We start from the raw sequence: 15,040 nt of genomic DNA, 5'->3' as shown, positions 1-15,040 counted from the left end.
CACAATATAAGAAAGATATTGAACTATTAGAGAGCATCCAAAGGAGGGCAACGAAGATGGTGAAGGGCCTTGAGGAGAAGCCATATGAGGAGCAGCTGAGGTCACTTGGTCTGTTCAGCCTGGAGCAGACTGAAGGGAGACCTCATCACAGTCTAACAACTTCCTTGTGAGGGGAAGTGGAGGGGCAGGCACTGATCTCTTCTCTGTGGTGACCAGTGACAGGACCTGGGGGAATGGCCTGAAGTTGTGTCAGGGGAGATTTAGGTTGGATATTAGAAGGAGGTTCTTTACCCGGAGGGTGGTTGGGTGTCGGAGGACAGAAATTGTGTGAACGATTTCCCTTGCATTTCTGTGTGTATTGCTTTAGCACAGTTTGGGTGTGATCAGTTAGTTAAAATGGCTACAGGAGCTAAAGTTAGAACAAAGGTGGATTCTTCCAGATGCCAAGGAGGAGTTTTGGCAGGTGAATAAAGTTTTCTCATCTCCTATGACCACCTGTTGTGATCCAATTAGCAGTGGACAGCAAAGTATGCTTTCCTTATGTATCCAATGTAGCGTGAACAAGAACTAAGCGTAATGAGTACTATATAAACTGTCCTTCTTCTAATAAAACCAACATTTTGCCAACTATAATGGTCTGTGAGCATTCTGTCCATGCCCCTCCATCGTTAGCTGGGTACTGGAACAGGCTCCCCAGGGAAGTGTTCACAGCACCAAACCTGACAGAGTTCAAGAAGCATTTGGATGATACTCTCAGGCACATGGTGTGACTCTTGGGGTTGGTCCTGTGCAGGGCTAAGAGTTGGACTCGATCCTTGTGGGTCCCTTCTAACTCAGCATATTCTGTGATTCTGTGAGAAGTTAATCTAGGACTGTGTCACATGGGGGGGACCCCACGCTGGAGCAGGGGAAGAGTGTGAAGAGTCCTTCCCCTGAGGAGGAAGGAGTGGCAGAGACAACATGTGATGAACTCATGGTAACCCCCCGCTCCCAGTCCCCCTGTTCCACTAAGGCTGGAGGAGGTAGAGAATTCAGAATAACGTTAAGCCCAGGAAGAAGAGGGGAGGGAGGGAAGGTGTTTAAAGATTTCATTTTATTTCTCATTATCCTACTCTGATTTGATCAGTAATAAATGAAACTAATTTCCCCAAGTCAAGTCTGTTTTGCCCATGACAGTAATTGGTGAGCGATCTCTCCCTGTCCTTATCTCAACCCCATGAGCCTTTTGTTATATTTTATCTCCCCTGTCCAACTGAGGAGAGGGAATGATAAAACAGCTTTGATAGGCAGTTGGCATCCTGCCAAGGTCAACTCATCACAGATTTTCACAAATAGAGACAGAAAAATACAAAATTGCATTATTTAGGGTCGCATAAGTTGAGCATTTTTAAAACATGAACTTTGGATGTCTCAACTTTTGAGTTGCCAATTTTAAGGGCTGATTTTCACCATCAAAAGCAGCCATTGATCTGTGTTAGAAAAAAGAGGGCTCATTTACATCAGGTGTAATCAAAGTTAAGTCCTTTTTTGACTGTTTGAACCCAAACAGTGTTTATTTCAGAAGTTTACAGATGGAGGCACTTGATAATTTATGCTCTCTTCAGTCTGAAACTGGGCTAATATAGAGATGCCTATTGATTATATAATGAGTAAAATATATGGGTTTCCTTTTTTTTTTTCTTAATGGCTCTACTATTTTTTTCCATTTTTTGGGAGGAAGAAAACCAACCCTCAGTGACTTCTCCTTACCTCTACTTTTCTACTGCTATCTTCCAAACCCATCTGTGCTCGAGTTTTTGCTATGTTTTATTGCAAATAAATACCATTAACAATAATGATATATGCAGCAGCACATATGTTCGTAGAGATTCTTTGGAAATCTCTGTGTGGTAAAGGGTTATGGTTTGAAGGAGGGATTGTTCTTTTTCTTTAAATAATGATCACTTAGCAAATTGACTGGCTCAATAATCAAGTTAAATACAAGGAGGATGTTTTAACAGATAATCACAAAATGTTACTCTTTTTTGCTAGACTTAAAGTACATCAAATGCATAGTGTTTTACTAAATAGAGCGGTTTCATTAAAATTTAATTAAACTTTTATTTCACTACTGATTTAATACTGTGCTTTAATGTTATGGTAGTACTTAAATTGCTTTAGATCCCTTAAATGTGAGAACTTCAGTCCTAGTTCCAGATTTGCTTCTGCTTCCATCGTTTTGTACTGTGAGACTCTAAGTAAGGCAGACTCTCATATAAAAATGTAATTTATTGATGACTGTTTTCTCCACTTTAAAAATGTTGGTGCCACCACATCTCTAGATATAGAGATATTAAAATAATAGGAAAGTTAACAATAAAGAAATTAATTAACTACAGTAGACTTATCATAATGAAGCTAGAATGTAAAATATATCTCCCAGTTCCCTCTGATACCAAAAAGTGGCAGAAACAAACTTCTTAACACCAATTTGTAGATGTTATAAAGGACATTCTTCTTTATTCAGCATGCTGGACATTCAGAGGATAGCTCCTCTAATTGAATGTGCCAAATGACAGATGGACAGGGCTTTTTATTACACATACTGTTTACATATTAATTAGATATTCTTGCTTACTTAATACATATTCATTAGCTTGCTTTACATAGTCACTCCCCTATTGGAAGTCCTTCTTTGGTCCTTCCAGGTCTTCTTTGTCATCTTTACCTCAGTTCTGGAGCAGGCACAGTGTTATTGTGTTTCACCACCAAAAACTGTTACGTTTGTTCTTTATTTTATCTTGTTTGGGTACATAGAACTTAGTTTACATCCTGGTTTTTTGAGTACATCCCTTATCTAATTCTCAAGGACTTCTCTAAGATTATATTGTTCCTTATTTGGGCATTGTGGGATACTGTGAGTACAGTTTCTATTTCTCCTATCACCTCAGGGAGAAACTTGAAAGGATCTGATGAGTAAACATGATAAATAGATGAATGGGTGAGAATTGAAAAGAGTCTTTATCCTTTATAAAACCAATGCCATAAATTGAGCTTAGTAATTACTTCACTTCTCTTGTGTTTGATCTCTAGGCAGCAGTTGTGGTGGTATTCAACTTTGCTATGGTTTTACTGATTTTTCCTGCTACCCTGAGTATGGACCTTTATCGTCGGGAAGACAGGAGACTGGATATATTCTGCTGTTTTACAAGGTGAGAATGTGTGATAGAATTACAATATATGAGGTGTATCTTTTTTGTGATCACCACTCAGTGCTACTATACCTTGTCAGGAGTGGGAGTTCATTGCAGCAGGATAGCAACAGGGTCAGTATGCTACTGTCATGGTTTTATTGCTGAATTACATTTGCTATACACACACATTCATACGTACATCCATTTTAGCCATTGAAGGACAACTTTCTGGAAGCATGTAAAAGAGCCATGCTTTGGTAATATCTGTATTTTTAGAATTTAATGGGATACTGCAGTGTGTCTAGTGCTGGTATTGGTAAACCTTGGAAGACTTAATTCTGGTCTCTTATGGAAGACTGTAAATAACTTGGGGTACTCAGAAGCCTTACTTAATCACTCTGTGCTAATTTTTTTTGCTTTTTATACCTTGAAACTTAAATGCATAAAAATAATGTAAAAACTATTAAATTACTTCTCTTTAGCCCATTTTTTCATAGGACTGTGAGGAATTCAGAATGATCAGTGCCATTGCAAGATAATGACTGATAATCTTTCTGCTATGGCTCTAATAGTAATTTAGAATGATAGTATGCACACTCTTACCTAATACTTACCTAATACTGTGAGATCAGGGGTAGGCTAGGAGGAAGCTACTGTCATCATCAGAACCACCGCTTAGAGATAAAACATCTTTTCTACATTAGTTTTTACTTTTGCCTGCAATGAAGAGGATAAGCTACATTTCTATTTGTGTACTCTCACATGCATGGCATGTCATAACCAGGATGTAGAGAAACCCGTGTCCTCTTAGCTTTTCGCACCCACGTAAGAGCCGACACAGTCTGACCTTTTTTAACTTTGACGTCAGAAAGAGAAAGTGCTTTCCTAAATTTGCTTTTGAGGGAGTCATTAGAACAGGGAGTTGATCACAAGTCAGGACTCCTGCTTTCTGTTTCTGATTCAGCTGTAGTTTCACTGGATGATCTAATGTGCTTGAATTTTGGAACCCAGATTCTTAGAAGTACAGGGCTGTCGGGCCTTCCCTTTATTCCTACATCCGAAGTTGGACCAAATGTGAATCAGAATTTGGGCCCATGTACATATGAAGAAATTCAGTTAATAAGAGCTTGTTTGTTTAGGTAGGCAACATTTTCTTCCTTTTTGTAGGATTTTTCCACTTGGTGAAAAATCTCTGATACTATTTTCTATCAACAATTTGTTTTCATTTACAGAAAGAAGCTTATTTATGACATTTTTTTACCTGTCCTTCCTGGGAATTAATCCTCGTATGTGTTTACATCAACTTTAAAATATGCAGTCAGTGTATGGCAAATGGTTTCAATCTGTCTCCCAAAAGTCTGAGATCTTTTCCAGAAGGTCCAAATATTATTTAACAGTTACTTTAATAGTTCTAAACAGAAGAATTCAGCATGTCATGCATTTACATTTTGATTTTCTAAATAGTTTAATTCTCAGCATGGTCATGTAGATGTAATCATATATCATGCATTCAGACTGTGTGCAACTACCTGGTTATTGACCTGATTAGTATGTGTAATTAATAGAGCAATGTAAGTGGATGCCAGTGTCTTCAGACAAATGCTGGTTCCTTTTTTCTTGGGCTCAAGGAACGTGCAGAAACAGGCTCAGAGGTCTATGCTTTAAACCATGTTCAAGAAATATTTCCTACAAGTGCAGAAGGAAATCCTCATCAAAATATTATACTTAATTAACATAAACATTTTACAGTAGTAGAAGCGGTCTTTGATGGAAGCAGATTATCCTATCTATCCTGATTAAAACAAATACCTATCAAAATGCACTATATTTTTCTCTTCTCTTGCAGTCCGTGTACCACTAGAGTGATTCAGATTGAACCTCAAGCATATGTGGAAAACAGGGATGATGCAGTCTACAGTGCAGTTACACACAGAATACGATCCTCATGCACAGGTGTACTACACCACAGCAGAGCCTTGCTCAGCAATATCTGTGCAGCCCGTGACAGTGACACAAGATAATATCAGCTGCCAGAGCCCAGAAAGCACAAACTCAACAAGAGATTTGCTTTCCCAATTCTCAGACTCCAGTATGCATTGCCTCGAGCCACCCTGTACTAAATGGACACTCTCATCTTTTTCAGAAAAGCATTATACTCCATTCCTGCTAAAACCAAAAGCTAAGGTAATCAGAAAACCTGTTTTTCAAAAACAGACTTCTACCTTGCCCAGTAGGGAAATCATCCTGACAGTAGTATTAAATATCAGCAAAACATAGAATTATTTTGGAATTACAATTCTTAATATTTTATACCTAATTTCACACTTTAAAAGTTTTATCTTGGTAGTGCTATAATGACATACTTTTTAAATGTAACTTCAAATTTACTTTTTAACTTCATCACCATATAAATTTTCTGTTCACTAAAACACTAATTGGTTTGGCCTTGTAGTGTGTGTGTGCATAAAGATATAAAAGCTTAAAAGTATAGTATTGGGGATTAATTTTGAACCTGGTTCTGTGTGCTATTATGAGTTATTAAATTCTTTAACAACATAAAACCAAAGGCGTTTCCATTTTCTGTTGCAGATTGTGGTTATTTTTCTTTTTCTGGGTTTACTTGGGCTCAGCCTTTATGGAACTACCCAGACTAGAGATGGACTGAATCTCACAGATATTGTACCACAAGAAACCCAGGATTATGATTTTATTGCAGCACAGTTCAAGTATTTCTCATTTTACACTATTTATATAGTAACAGAAAGCAGACTATCCCAGTCCCCACATCCAGCACGTACTTTATGAACTTCACAAAAGTTTCAGTAATGTGACATTGTACTGGTTTAAAAGTTAACCAACAGGGGAAACCAACCCAACTTAAAAGAGAGATTACAAATCAGAATAACAATTTAATAAAATAATACAATAAGCACGACCACACGGACAAGCAACCGGCCCTAACCCACAAAGCCCAAATGTAGAACCCAGTACCCCAGGGCACAAACAAAACGGTGCTCCCTGGGCCCCCCCTGAGTCCAAAGCAAAGGGAGAGGGGAAAAACCTGCTGGTGGGAGAGCTACTGCAGTCCGGCCAAAAGTGGTGATTGCAGTTCAGTTGAGGGTGGTGGTCTCAGTCAGGCTGAGAGCGGTGAGCTGCAGTCTGGCTGAGAGCGGTGAGTTACAGTCCTCCTCTGGATCCCACGAGTGGAGGAAAGGTTCTGAAACTCCAGGTTTATATATTCTCCAGCTCAGGCAGCAATGCTTAACCCCTCCCCCAGAGCGGGGAATTCCATAAAAGGATGCTCAATCCTTCCCTCAGAGTGGGGAATTCCATAAAAGGGTGTGAGGGTGCTCAGTCAGGGAATTCCACAAAAGGGCATGAGGACAGGAGCATGGGGGGGGCCTCTACTGACAACAGTTTCTGGGAAATGGCATGGAGGGCTATAGAATACACAGTTTTGGGCTACACCCATCCAATGATGAATCGGTCCCAGCTGTTCTAACTAGGACAGACATACATTTTTTTGGAAGAGGATAAGCAGCTTCCCAAAATGTGGTTGCACTACTTTTGAGACTGTCTGCAACGTAAGAGAGAATTGCATGAACTTTTCTTTTTAATTATACAGTAGAAAACAATTATTCACTGTAGTAATGACCTTCTCTTTCAATACAGTCACATGCTTTAAAGTATGTCCAGGTTCTGCTCTGAACTCAGACATCGATTCACTGTTTCTCTAACAGTTCACTTAAATTCTTTGTGGTTAAGTTTACTCCACAATAAAGCAGTTTTGAAGCTTTAAAAGATTATATCCATGAGAGTTCATCTCATGTCATTAATTTCTAAGTGGTTAATGAGGAGTTCTGCTTTATAATTAATGGCCAAACATGGCCCAGTTTCTTGGGAAGATAAATGTTTGCTGAGTGTTTTGAGAATAGTAAATGAAAAGTCCTGGTCTAGCAATGTATTTTGGCACAGGTTTAACTTTCAGCATGAGTGATCCTGTTAGCTTCAGTTGGGATTGCTGACATGAAGAAAGTTCAGTGGGGCTTTGCAACGGACTAAAGATGCACTCAGACAGCAAGTTGGCAGGCAAGGATTTTATTATAAACAAACTCGTTCTTTTTATCCCCTTTTCCTCTGTCCACACGCCTGTATTTCATCTCTAATTGATTTCTTGCTTTTGTTCACCCGCCTTATCTCTCCTCCTGATAGGTAGTTGGCGTCTCTTCTCGTGTTCAAACACATCCTTCTATCTGCAGCTGTTTTTCTTCTTTTTCTCACTCCCTCCTTGATGTTTACTCTTTTGCAAGGTTACAACTGTAGCTGATCAAGGTCAAAACCGCCCACGGCCCATCCATCTGCTACAGAGCTTAGGCATTTTATTGGATTAGGAGATTGCTAAACATTCTAGACTTCCAATCAAGTATCCTCACTTTTTCTATGGTTCTACCTTTTCTGTGCTGAACTGTAACTGGGAGGGGGGTGTTATAGGTAGTATGATGATAATTATATTAAAATAGGCTTATTAAAGGCATGATATTATATTTGTGTTGAGGCAAATAATTCTTTTGTATTTAAAATATATAGTAATGTTACATCTCAGAAAATGTAACAGTTCTCTCTTGTGAACAAACACATCCTGCCTGGAAATACTTCTGTCCTACCTCTGTCTCTGTGTTGGAAGAATATTCATGAAGCTTTTGCAAACAGAAAAATAAAATGTGCTGACCTACTGAGACTGTAAATTTTAAACTAACTGTTTACAGATGGCCAACGCAGTCAATAATTCTTAGAAAACATGCACATAACTGCCGGTATTTGGAGTGCCTTCAGCTTAATGCATACCTTTTTTCATAGGTTCACTTGTACTTTGCTTCCTAGTATCAAATCATGTTAACATTTTCTATTATCTGAAAATGCAACAGAAGACAGTTAACATTAATCATTCATTTAAACTGGAAATGTTAACATTACTTTTGTGACTGAATGTAAATATGGTAGCTTAAGTGTAGCACTTGTATGGGCATGAACCCAGTTTGCACACATTTGTGCTATAACTTAATTAAGTTTATGACAAAGAACATCAGCTTAAATACAATGTTCAAACTGTACCATGTGATCTACAACCAATCACACCAAGGCACTCCACTGCATGTCTGATAGAGTCATAGAGAACTACAAGTCCCAGAATGCTTTTCAGCATTCTTCCTGTAATATGAATTCCACATCTCCCCTCTCTTTATTATAACAAGTTACAGAACATTACAATTTTGTAGAATAGTATATTTTTAAACCTTTTAAACCCTTTTTAACAGTCTCTATTATAACACAGTAATTTAACCCACTACTTTACTTTTGTAGATCCAGGTCTTTCAACAAGTAGGTTCACTTAAGACTTCTCTTCTAGGGTTTTTGGAGTTAATTTAATAGGAACTTTAACTTTTATTTTTTTAAGAGTTTGTATGTAATTGGTAGAAGCATCAACTTTATTTTTCTGAGGGATTTTGTGCAACTAGGAGAAATTCAACTTTATTTCAAGGAAAGGGCTTTTAGAGAATAAGTGCTGTTTTTCTCTGCTAGGACAAGGTGGTTGAGGTAGTGTTTGTTATGTAAGTGCAATTTGCATGAAGCACGAAATATTTCTAAGTCTACATACATACATGTCCACACAGTTTCTCTCATTTATTCAGCTTTCACATTCATACATAAGTGGCCACTTCAGTCATTCTTCACCCATGCATATTTAGAATTTTTATTACGCTTTTACATTTCAACTACACATTTTAGATTTATAAGTGATTTATAAGTGATTATTGGTTGTATGCTTCTTAGTCTGTCATTTCTGGTAGTCATGTCCGGCAATTGTACTTGTTTTGAAAAGGAATTAATATGAGAAATATGAGGTCTAACAAACCTAAATGATGTCTTACCTGATGTCTTCCCCCCCTTTTTTTGTTTTGAAACACATTTGGTGTGCAGTGTGCTCTCTTGACAATAGCCTGTTTTATGAGTGAGTCTTGTTTAGAAAATCAAAAGCTAATGAATTCAAAGATACATAAACAAGTTACCATTACCATCTGCTAACACAACTTGAAATCCAGTGTCCTTTGTAAGACATCAGTCCACACTGTCTTTAGACAATCCTTCCTAGGTCTGTAAGTTGTATTTGGAGAGGCTGAACAAGGAATTTTAGGAGGTGTCAGGTGTTGCTGGTCACGATGGAGTCAAACCACATGGGAAGTGCTGACATTCTCTCTTCCATGCTGGCCTGGGGGTCTGGAATGCAGACAGTCTTCAGGGTTTTGTTCATTTATCTCTTGTAGTTGTTCTTCACCTTTAAAAACAATCTTAGTAAACGTTAATAACAGTTCATTCAGTTTTTGATGGAAAATGGACAGGAACAGGTGTGAGTCTGCAGTTTTGTTACAACCCGCCCCAGGAAAAGGGGAACGGGGGGGTAACTCAGGTTTTTATCAATAATTCCCTTGGGGTGGATTAAAGTGAAACGACACTAAATAATCGGTGTCTGAAAAGAAGGTTTATTTTAACAATTTTGTATCAACAAGTATGCTAGCGTTTTGGGTGTTGTCATAAAACAATGCAACATAGAGATAACTTTTGGGGGGGGAGAAACTGTTTAGGGGAGAGGAAAAACAGGGTGAGAGTAAGGGAAAAGAGAAACTGAGAGTGCAAAAGAAATGGATATAGTCACCGCCCACTGGATCCAGCGATGCTTGAGAGCGATGGTCTCTTACTGGATCCAGCGATGCTTGAGAGCGATGGTCTTGATTCGCAGGCGGTGGGGTAGGAGAACCCCGAAATCCCAAAGTCACCAGTCAGTTTATATACCCTCAGCATGCTTTTGCACCTCCCTGGGATGAGGAGTTGTTTGCCTTTTTAGGGCTTAGCACTGCCCATCTGAGGTATCTTCTTGCCTTTTTAGGGTTTAGTCCATCTGAGGTATCTTCTTGCCCTTTTAGGGCTTAGACCATCTGAGGTATCTTCTTGCCTTTTTAGGGCTTAGTCCATCTGAGGTATCTTCTTGCCTTTTTAGGGCTTAGTCCATCTGAGGTATCTTCTTGCCCTTTTAGGGCTTAGACCATCTGAGGTATCTTCTTGCCTTTTTAGGACTTAGTCCATCTGAGGTATCTTCTTGCCTTTTTAGGACTTAGCCCATCTGAGGTATCTTCTTGCCTTTTTAGGGCTTAGCACTGGAGGGATGGGCCCAACTGTCCATCTGATGTATCTCCTTGCCTTTTTAGGGCAAACGTCAAAGCCTGCAAACTCCTGGAATGCATAAATCATTAACCATTTTAGTCTCTGACAAGTTTTTCTGTAGTTATGTCCAGGATTGGTCAAAGTTGGTTAATACTTTGAAGCAATAGCGGCAAGTCATTTTATATTATAGTGTCTTTTACTTCAAAGTTGAAGGTTTAGGGATGGTCTTTGTGCAATCCTTTCTATTGTAGACAGTTTCATGGTTGTGTATGAGATTTCTTTTAGAGTGTTTTGCAGTCTTGTTTCTCAAATTATATTGGTTAGAACAATTATAGTTAGCTTTAACTCAGTCTCTTAGGCAGCTATTTTTGTATTTTTGTTGATCTTATGCACACCTTTTTGGGATAACAATATTTGAATGTATTAATTAACAAAGTATGGAGATGCTTAAGAACTTTTTAAACATGTTATCAGAACAAAATTATTATAACAACCTATGTAGATGCATTTAAGAACTTTCAACAACCCAAACAAAGTTATAGGAACTGGTGAGAAAACAGGGAAATAAAAAAAACGTTTAAGTTTCAGTTTTCTGGGGCAATGAAAGTTTGATAGTTCAGCAACTGCAGTCTCTACAGCTTTACCACGCAGCCCCGGCTTGGTTGTATGACCCCCCCTGTCGCAGGTGGCAGGGGCCATCTCTGTCCCAGCGCGATGCCAGTTCCGTGTGGTGCCCCGCTTGGGGGTCGTGCTCACTCTTCTCTTTGCTCGCGACCGGCTTGTGCAGGTCCCTGTTAAGCATTTGTAGTCTGCGCTGCTTAGGTCCAACACGCCCTGGTCTCATTGCGACCCCGGACCCAGCGCGACCTCGGTTCTCTCTCGACGCGGTCAGTCACTGCCTCGGCCCCAGACAGCACTCGCCTGGTCATGTCCCTGCACTTACTCTGCTGCCGCCGTTGCTGGCGGCAACTGGCCCAGGGCTGGCTGCACCCCCAGCCCCCCACAAATCAGGCTCGGGACTGCGAGTCCTTACACCCTGCCCAAGCTGGGTGGCGGCGCTGGCGTTGCCACACCGCTCCGGCAGTGCAGGGGGGCTGGGCTCTGCCTCTGCTGTCGCGGTTGAATGGGCAGGTCTGGGTCCGGCCAGGCCCAACCCCTCTCCCTTGTTTCAGTCCAGCTCCAACCCTTGGGCCACATCAGGCTCCCGCCCTGCCCCCGCTCTTGCTGAAGTAGTTGATGCTGTTGACAGCCACCGGTCCGGGCTCCGTGTCTTCTTGTGAGCGCAGGGGGAGGACGAACCAGCTCCCGTATCCGCCATCTTGGTCTCCATGGCAACAGTCGCTGTACTGACACACTCAGTCCCCAGTAGGGGCATATAAGAAAATGACCGCGGGACCAGAAGAGATGAACTTTGCCTGACCATGCAGCCAGGGCAAAATGGCTGCACCCATGCAACCACATGGTCTTCACATGGCTGCAATTCCATAGCAGCTCCACGGTAAGACTTATCCTGCATGCATTCCTCATCTCGCGGCGGGAATCTAATAACTGTCTCTCCACAACGTCCTTGCGGCCCAAACCATGCACTCGCACTCCGGAGCCCATGCGCCCGTGAAAACCTGGCACAGAACTACCGCTTGTAATATCTCCCTCTCGCTTCCAGCCACGGGGATATACTGCCGATCCCAATCATATATTTTCTCCTTCCCATATTTTTTTCTCCTGCATTCCCAGCGGTTCCCCCCCACCTCTGTGTCTTTGCCCGGTGTCTAAGGGGTTTGGGGGGGGGGGGCAGGAGGGTCAGTTTCCACGGATGAGTTTGAATTTCTTTGTGTAGTCTTTAAAGCGTCCACAGTTTTTGTCCATGTGACTAAATTTCTAAAGGCTTCCGTATCTCCCAAAGTTGCTTTTTCTCTCTTCATTTTCTTAACTTTTTGCCAAACAGTCACATTAAGAGTCCTTGCTGGCAGGAATCTCAGTATAGCTATGGTAATACATTTTCTGGGAAAACCTCCCTTTGGGAACACCTCCCTGCCACCCCAAAAGATTACCTTTGGTTGTTGAAACTGAGTTTTCTTCCTTTTTTCCTTTTTTGTCGTTTTTCCTTTTTTTCCCATCTTTCCAAAGGTAACTGTTTCTGAGCTCTCTCTTTTTCCTTTGAATGCTTTCGGGATGAATGCTACTGGCAAGACGTCCCAAGACCTTTTTGGTCTCTGGTTTCCGACGCTTGTTCAAGTCCCTGTTCGGGTGCCATTTGTGGCACCTGTCTTGCACAAACTCAATTACTCACATGTAGGTACAGTAACTGAATTAAGTTTATTACAAAAAACACCAGTTTAAATACAACGTTCAAACTGTACCATGTGATCTACAGCCAATCACACCAAGGCACTCCACTGCACATGTCTGATAGAGTCCTAGAGAACTACAAGTCCCAGAATGCTTTTCAACATCCTTCCTGTAATATGAATCCCACACTTAAGTTCCCTGATGGCTCTTAATTACGCTTGTTTTTGCAAAGGGCAATCTTGTCCACTGTTCACATGACTTAATATGAACTCCTTCCTCACTCCCATTATATCATCGAACATACTTTTGGAGGATTTTACATTAATTGCCTTAGTTTATATAATTTCTTTGCAGAAAGAAGTCAACAATTTACTTTCATATTTCTGCCCAGAAACATTTCATTAATTACATCTATCTTTAAAACAGATTAAAAGGCTTTAAAAATCATTGGTGTGAACAATTTATAATAAAAATATTGTTGTTCTGCTATTAATTTCAAAGTGTTATAAGGAATTTTTATTAGTGAAATTTTGAAATCCTTTATAAAGTAAGCACAACTGATAGAGGTTTCTTGGTATTCTTTCCGCAGACTTTCAGTTTCATCGGTGTACAAGACCAGTAATAAAATGACCCAAAGCGTAAAGTCGTTAAGCCAATTGAGAAATAAAGATATAAAAAGAGAGTTGAATTTGAGTGATGGTCAAACTTGAAAGAACTGTAGCATACATTGGAGGGAAAAAAGAAGTGAAAGAGATAAGTTTCCACACACTGTAGTAATGTAAAATGTAACTTGCAACCACAAATTGGTAATTCTGCATGCAAATGCCTATATTTGGTATTGTGTCTGCTTAGCTCTGTGTCAGGAGTTTGATATTAGTCTGAAAGTTCTGCCTCCAAATACTGTCTAGCATAGCAACTTGTCTGCTCCTCTTAAGTTGTCCTTTGAAGGTCTCTTCGTTTATCCTGAATTCTTCAACAGCCTCCTCTTAATTCCCAAAGTGATCTTTTACATTACTATTATGATAGCACAAATGCTTTCTGTCGTTGTTGGGACGGACTACTATATATAATATTCAGCAAGAAAGTTTATTGGAAAAGGAAAATGAAGCAGCAGCAGCCATGAGCTGCACTTTACAACCTCTTAAATACAACTCTTTTGGTACACGTATAACACACAGATAGGTCAGCTTACATACACAAACTACAATTCTCACAGCTAATAGGTAGATTTTAGCTGGACTTTCTCAGTCCTACTTTCTCACAACATTTCTGTGCACCTGTCCCTGTTTTCCTTTGATGTTTATATTTTTCTCAGTCACTCTGTTCAAAACAAGTCCTCGTTCTCATGAGACAGTGTTCCCTGTTCCCACAGGACAGCTCTTCTCCTGTTGCTCCTCTGCTCTCTCAGGATGCGTCAGTATGTTGTCAGGACCAGGACCTCCATTCTCAGCCAGTTTCTTGTTCCATACCAGGGGTCCCGGCCAAGCCGAGATTCCCCACATTTCCCCCTCTGTTTTTATGTGAAGCAATTGCTTCAGGGTACCATACATCCTCCCTATAATAACCTGTCCTGTAGGACAATGTGAGATAGTCATGAGTGACCTTTCACAAGGCAAAGAAAACTTGGACAGATTTACAGATACAAGGTAGTTCATTGTCCGCCCGCACCTGAGCGGGCACCTCAAATGCAGCAATGACACCATGACCTTTTTGTGTAGTACATGTATTAACAACCACCACGTGGGAAGACATGCCAATAGACACATGGACATGTTCCAAATTACCAATTTCATCGACTTGAATCATCTGATTGCCAAATCTGTAAGGCTGTAAGACCTCGAGGGTTAGTACTAAAATAGACAGTACAGGCATGACCACAATCTGGACAAGAGACAACAACCGAGCGAGCAATAGAATGAACTAAGATAAATCGACATCTGAAGGTTTCTGCATGCTGTACTCTCAGTTTCCCACCAGTGCCCTCCTCCTTGCCCTCAACCCTGTCGCGAGGCTCAGGTGCCATGGCCAAGGCAGGTGCTGTGGCCAGGCTGAAGGACGAGCTGACCTGCCCCATCTGCCTGGACATTTACAGGAACCCCATGTCCCTGGGGTGCGGTCACAGTTTCTGCAAGGAGTGCATCCAGAAGGAACAGAAATGCCAGCAGGGCCCTTCCAAGTCCTGAGCAAGTACAGCACAAAGAACACCCAGAAGAACCACGTCCTGGTGGAGCCCTGTGGTGCCCAGGTTTTGGCTGAGAGGAAATGCCCCCAGCATGGCAAATTGCTGGAATGCTACTGCGAGAAGGACAAGGTCTGCATTTGCATGCTATGCTCTGTCCTCAGCTCCCACAGGGACCACA

The 15,040-nt window shown here is 40.8% G+C and overlaps 1 protein-coding gene across 1 annotated transcript in view; it reads left to right on the top strand.

Moving 5' to 3' along the window:
* LOC113958853 (protein patched homolog 1-like) overlaps nt 1-15,040 on the top strand; it is a gene marked incomplete at its 3' end in the record, with an annotated part of 65,604 nt that overhangs the window by 38,679 nt on the left and 11,885 nt on the right. The window contains 6 exon segments of the mRNA XM_027667436.1: nt 3,073-3,191; nt 5,020-5,076; nt 5,078-5,357; nt 5,763-5,929; nt 5,931-6,005; nt 6,687-6,757. Of these exon segments, the coding sequence (XP_027523237.1) occupies nt 3,073-3,191; nt 5,020-5,076; nt 5,078-5,357; nt 5,763-5,929; nt 5,931-6,005; nt 6,687-6,757 (769 nt within the window).

This window comes from Corapipo altera, unplaced genomic scaffold (genome assembly GCF_003945725.1).
Source record: "Corapipo altera isolate COAL_440 unplaced genomic scaffold, ASM394572v1 61057, whole genome shotgun sequence".
NCBI lineage: Eukaryota > Metazoa > Chordata > Aves > Passeriformes > Pipridae > Corapipo > Corapipo altera.
Note: the sequence above shows the minus strand (reverse complement) of the source record. Positions and strands in the feature narration are given on the sequence as shown.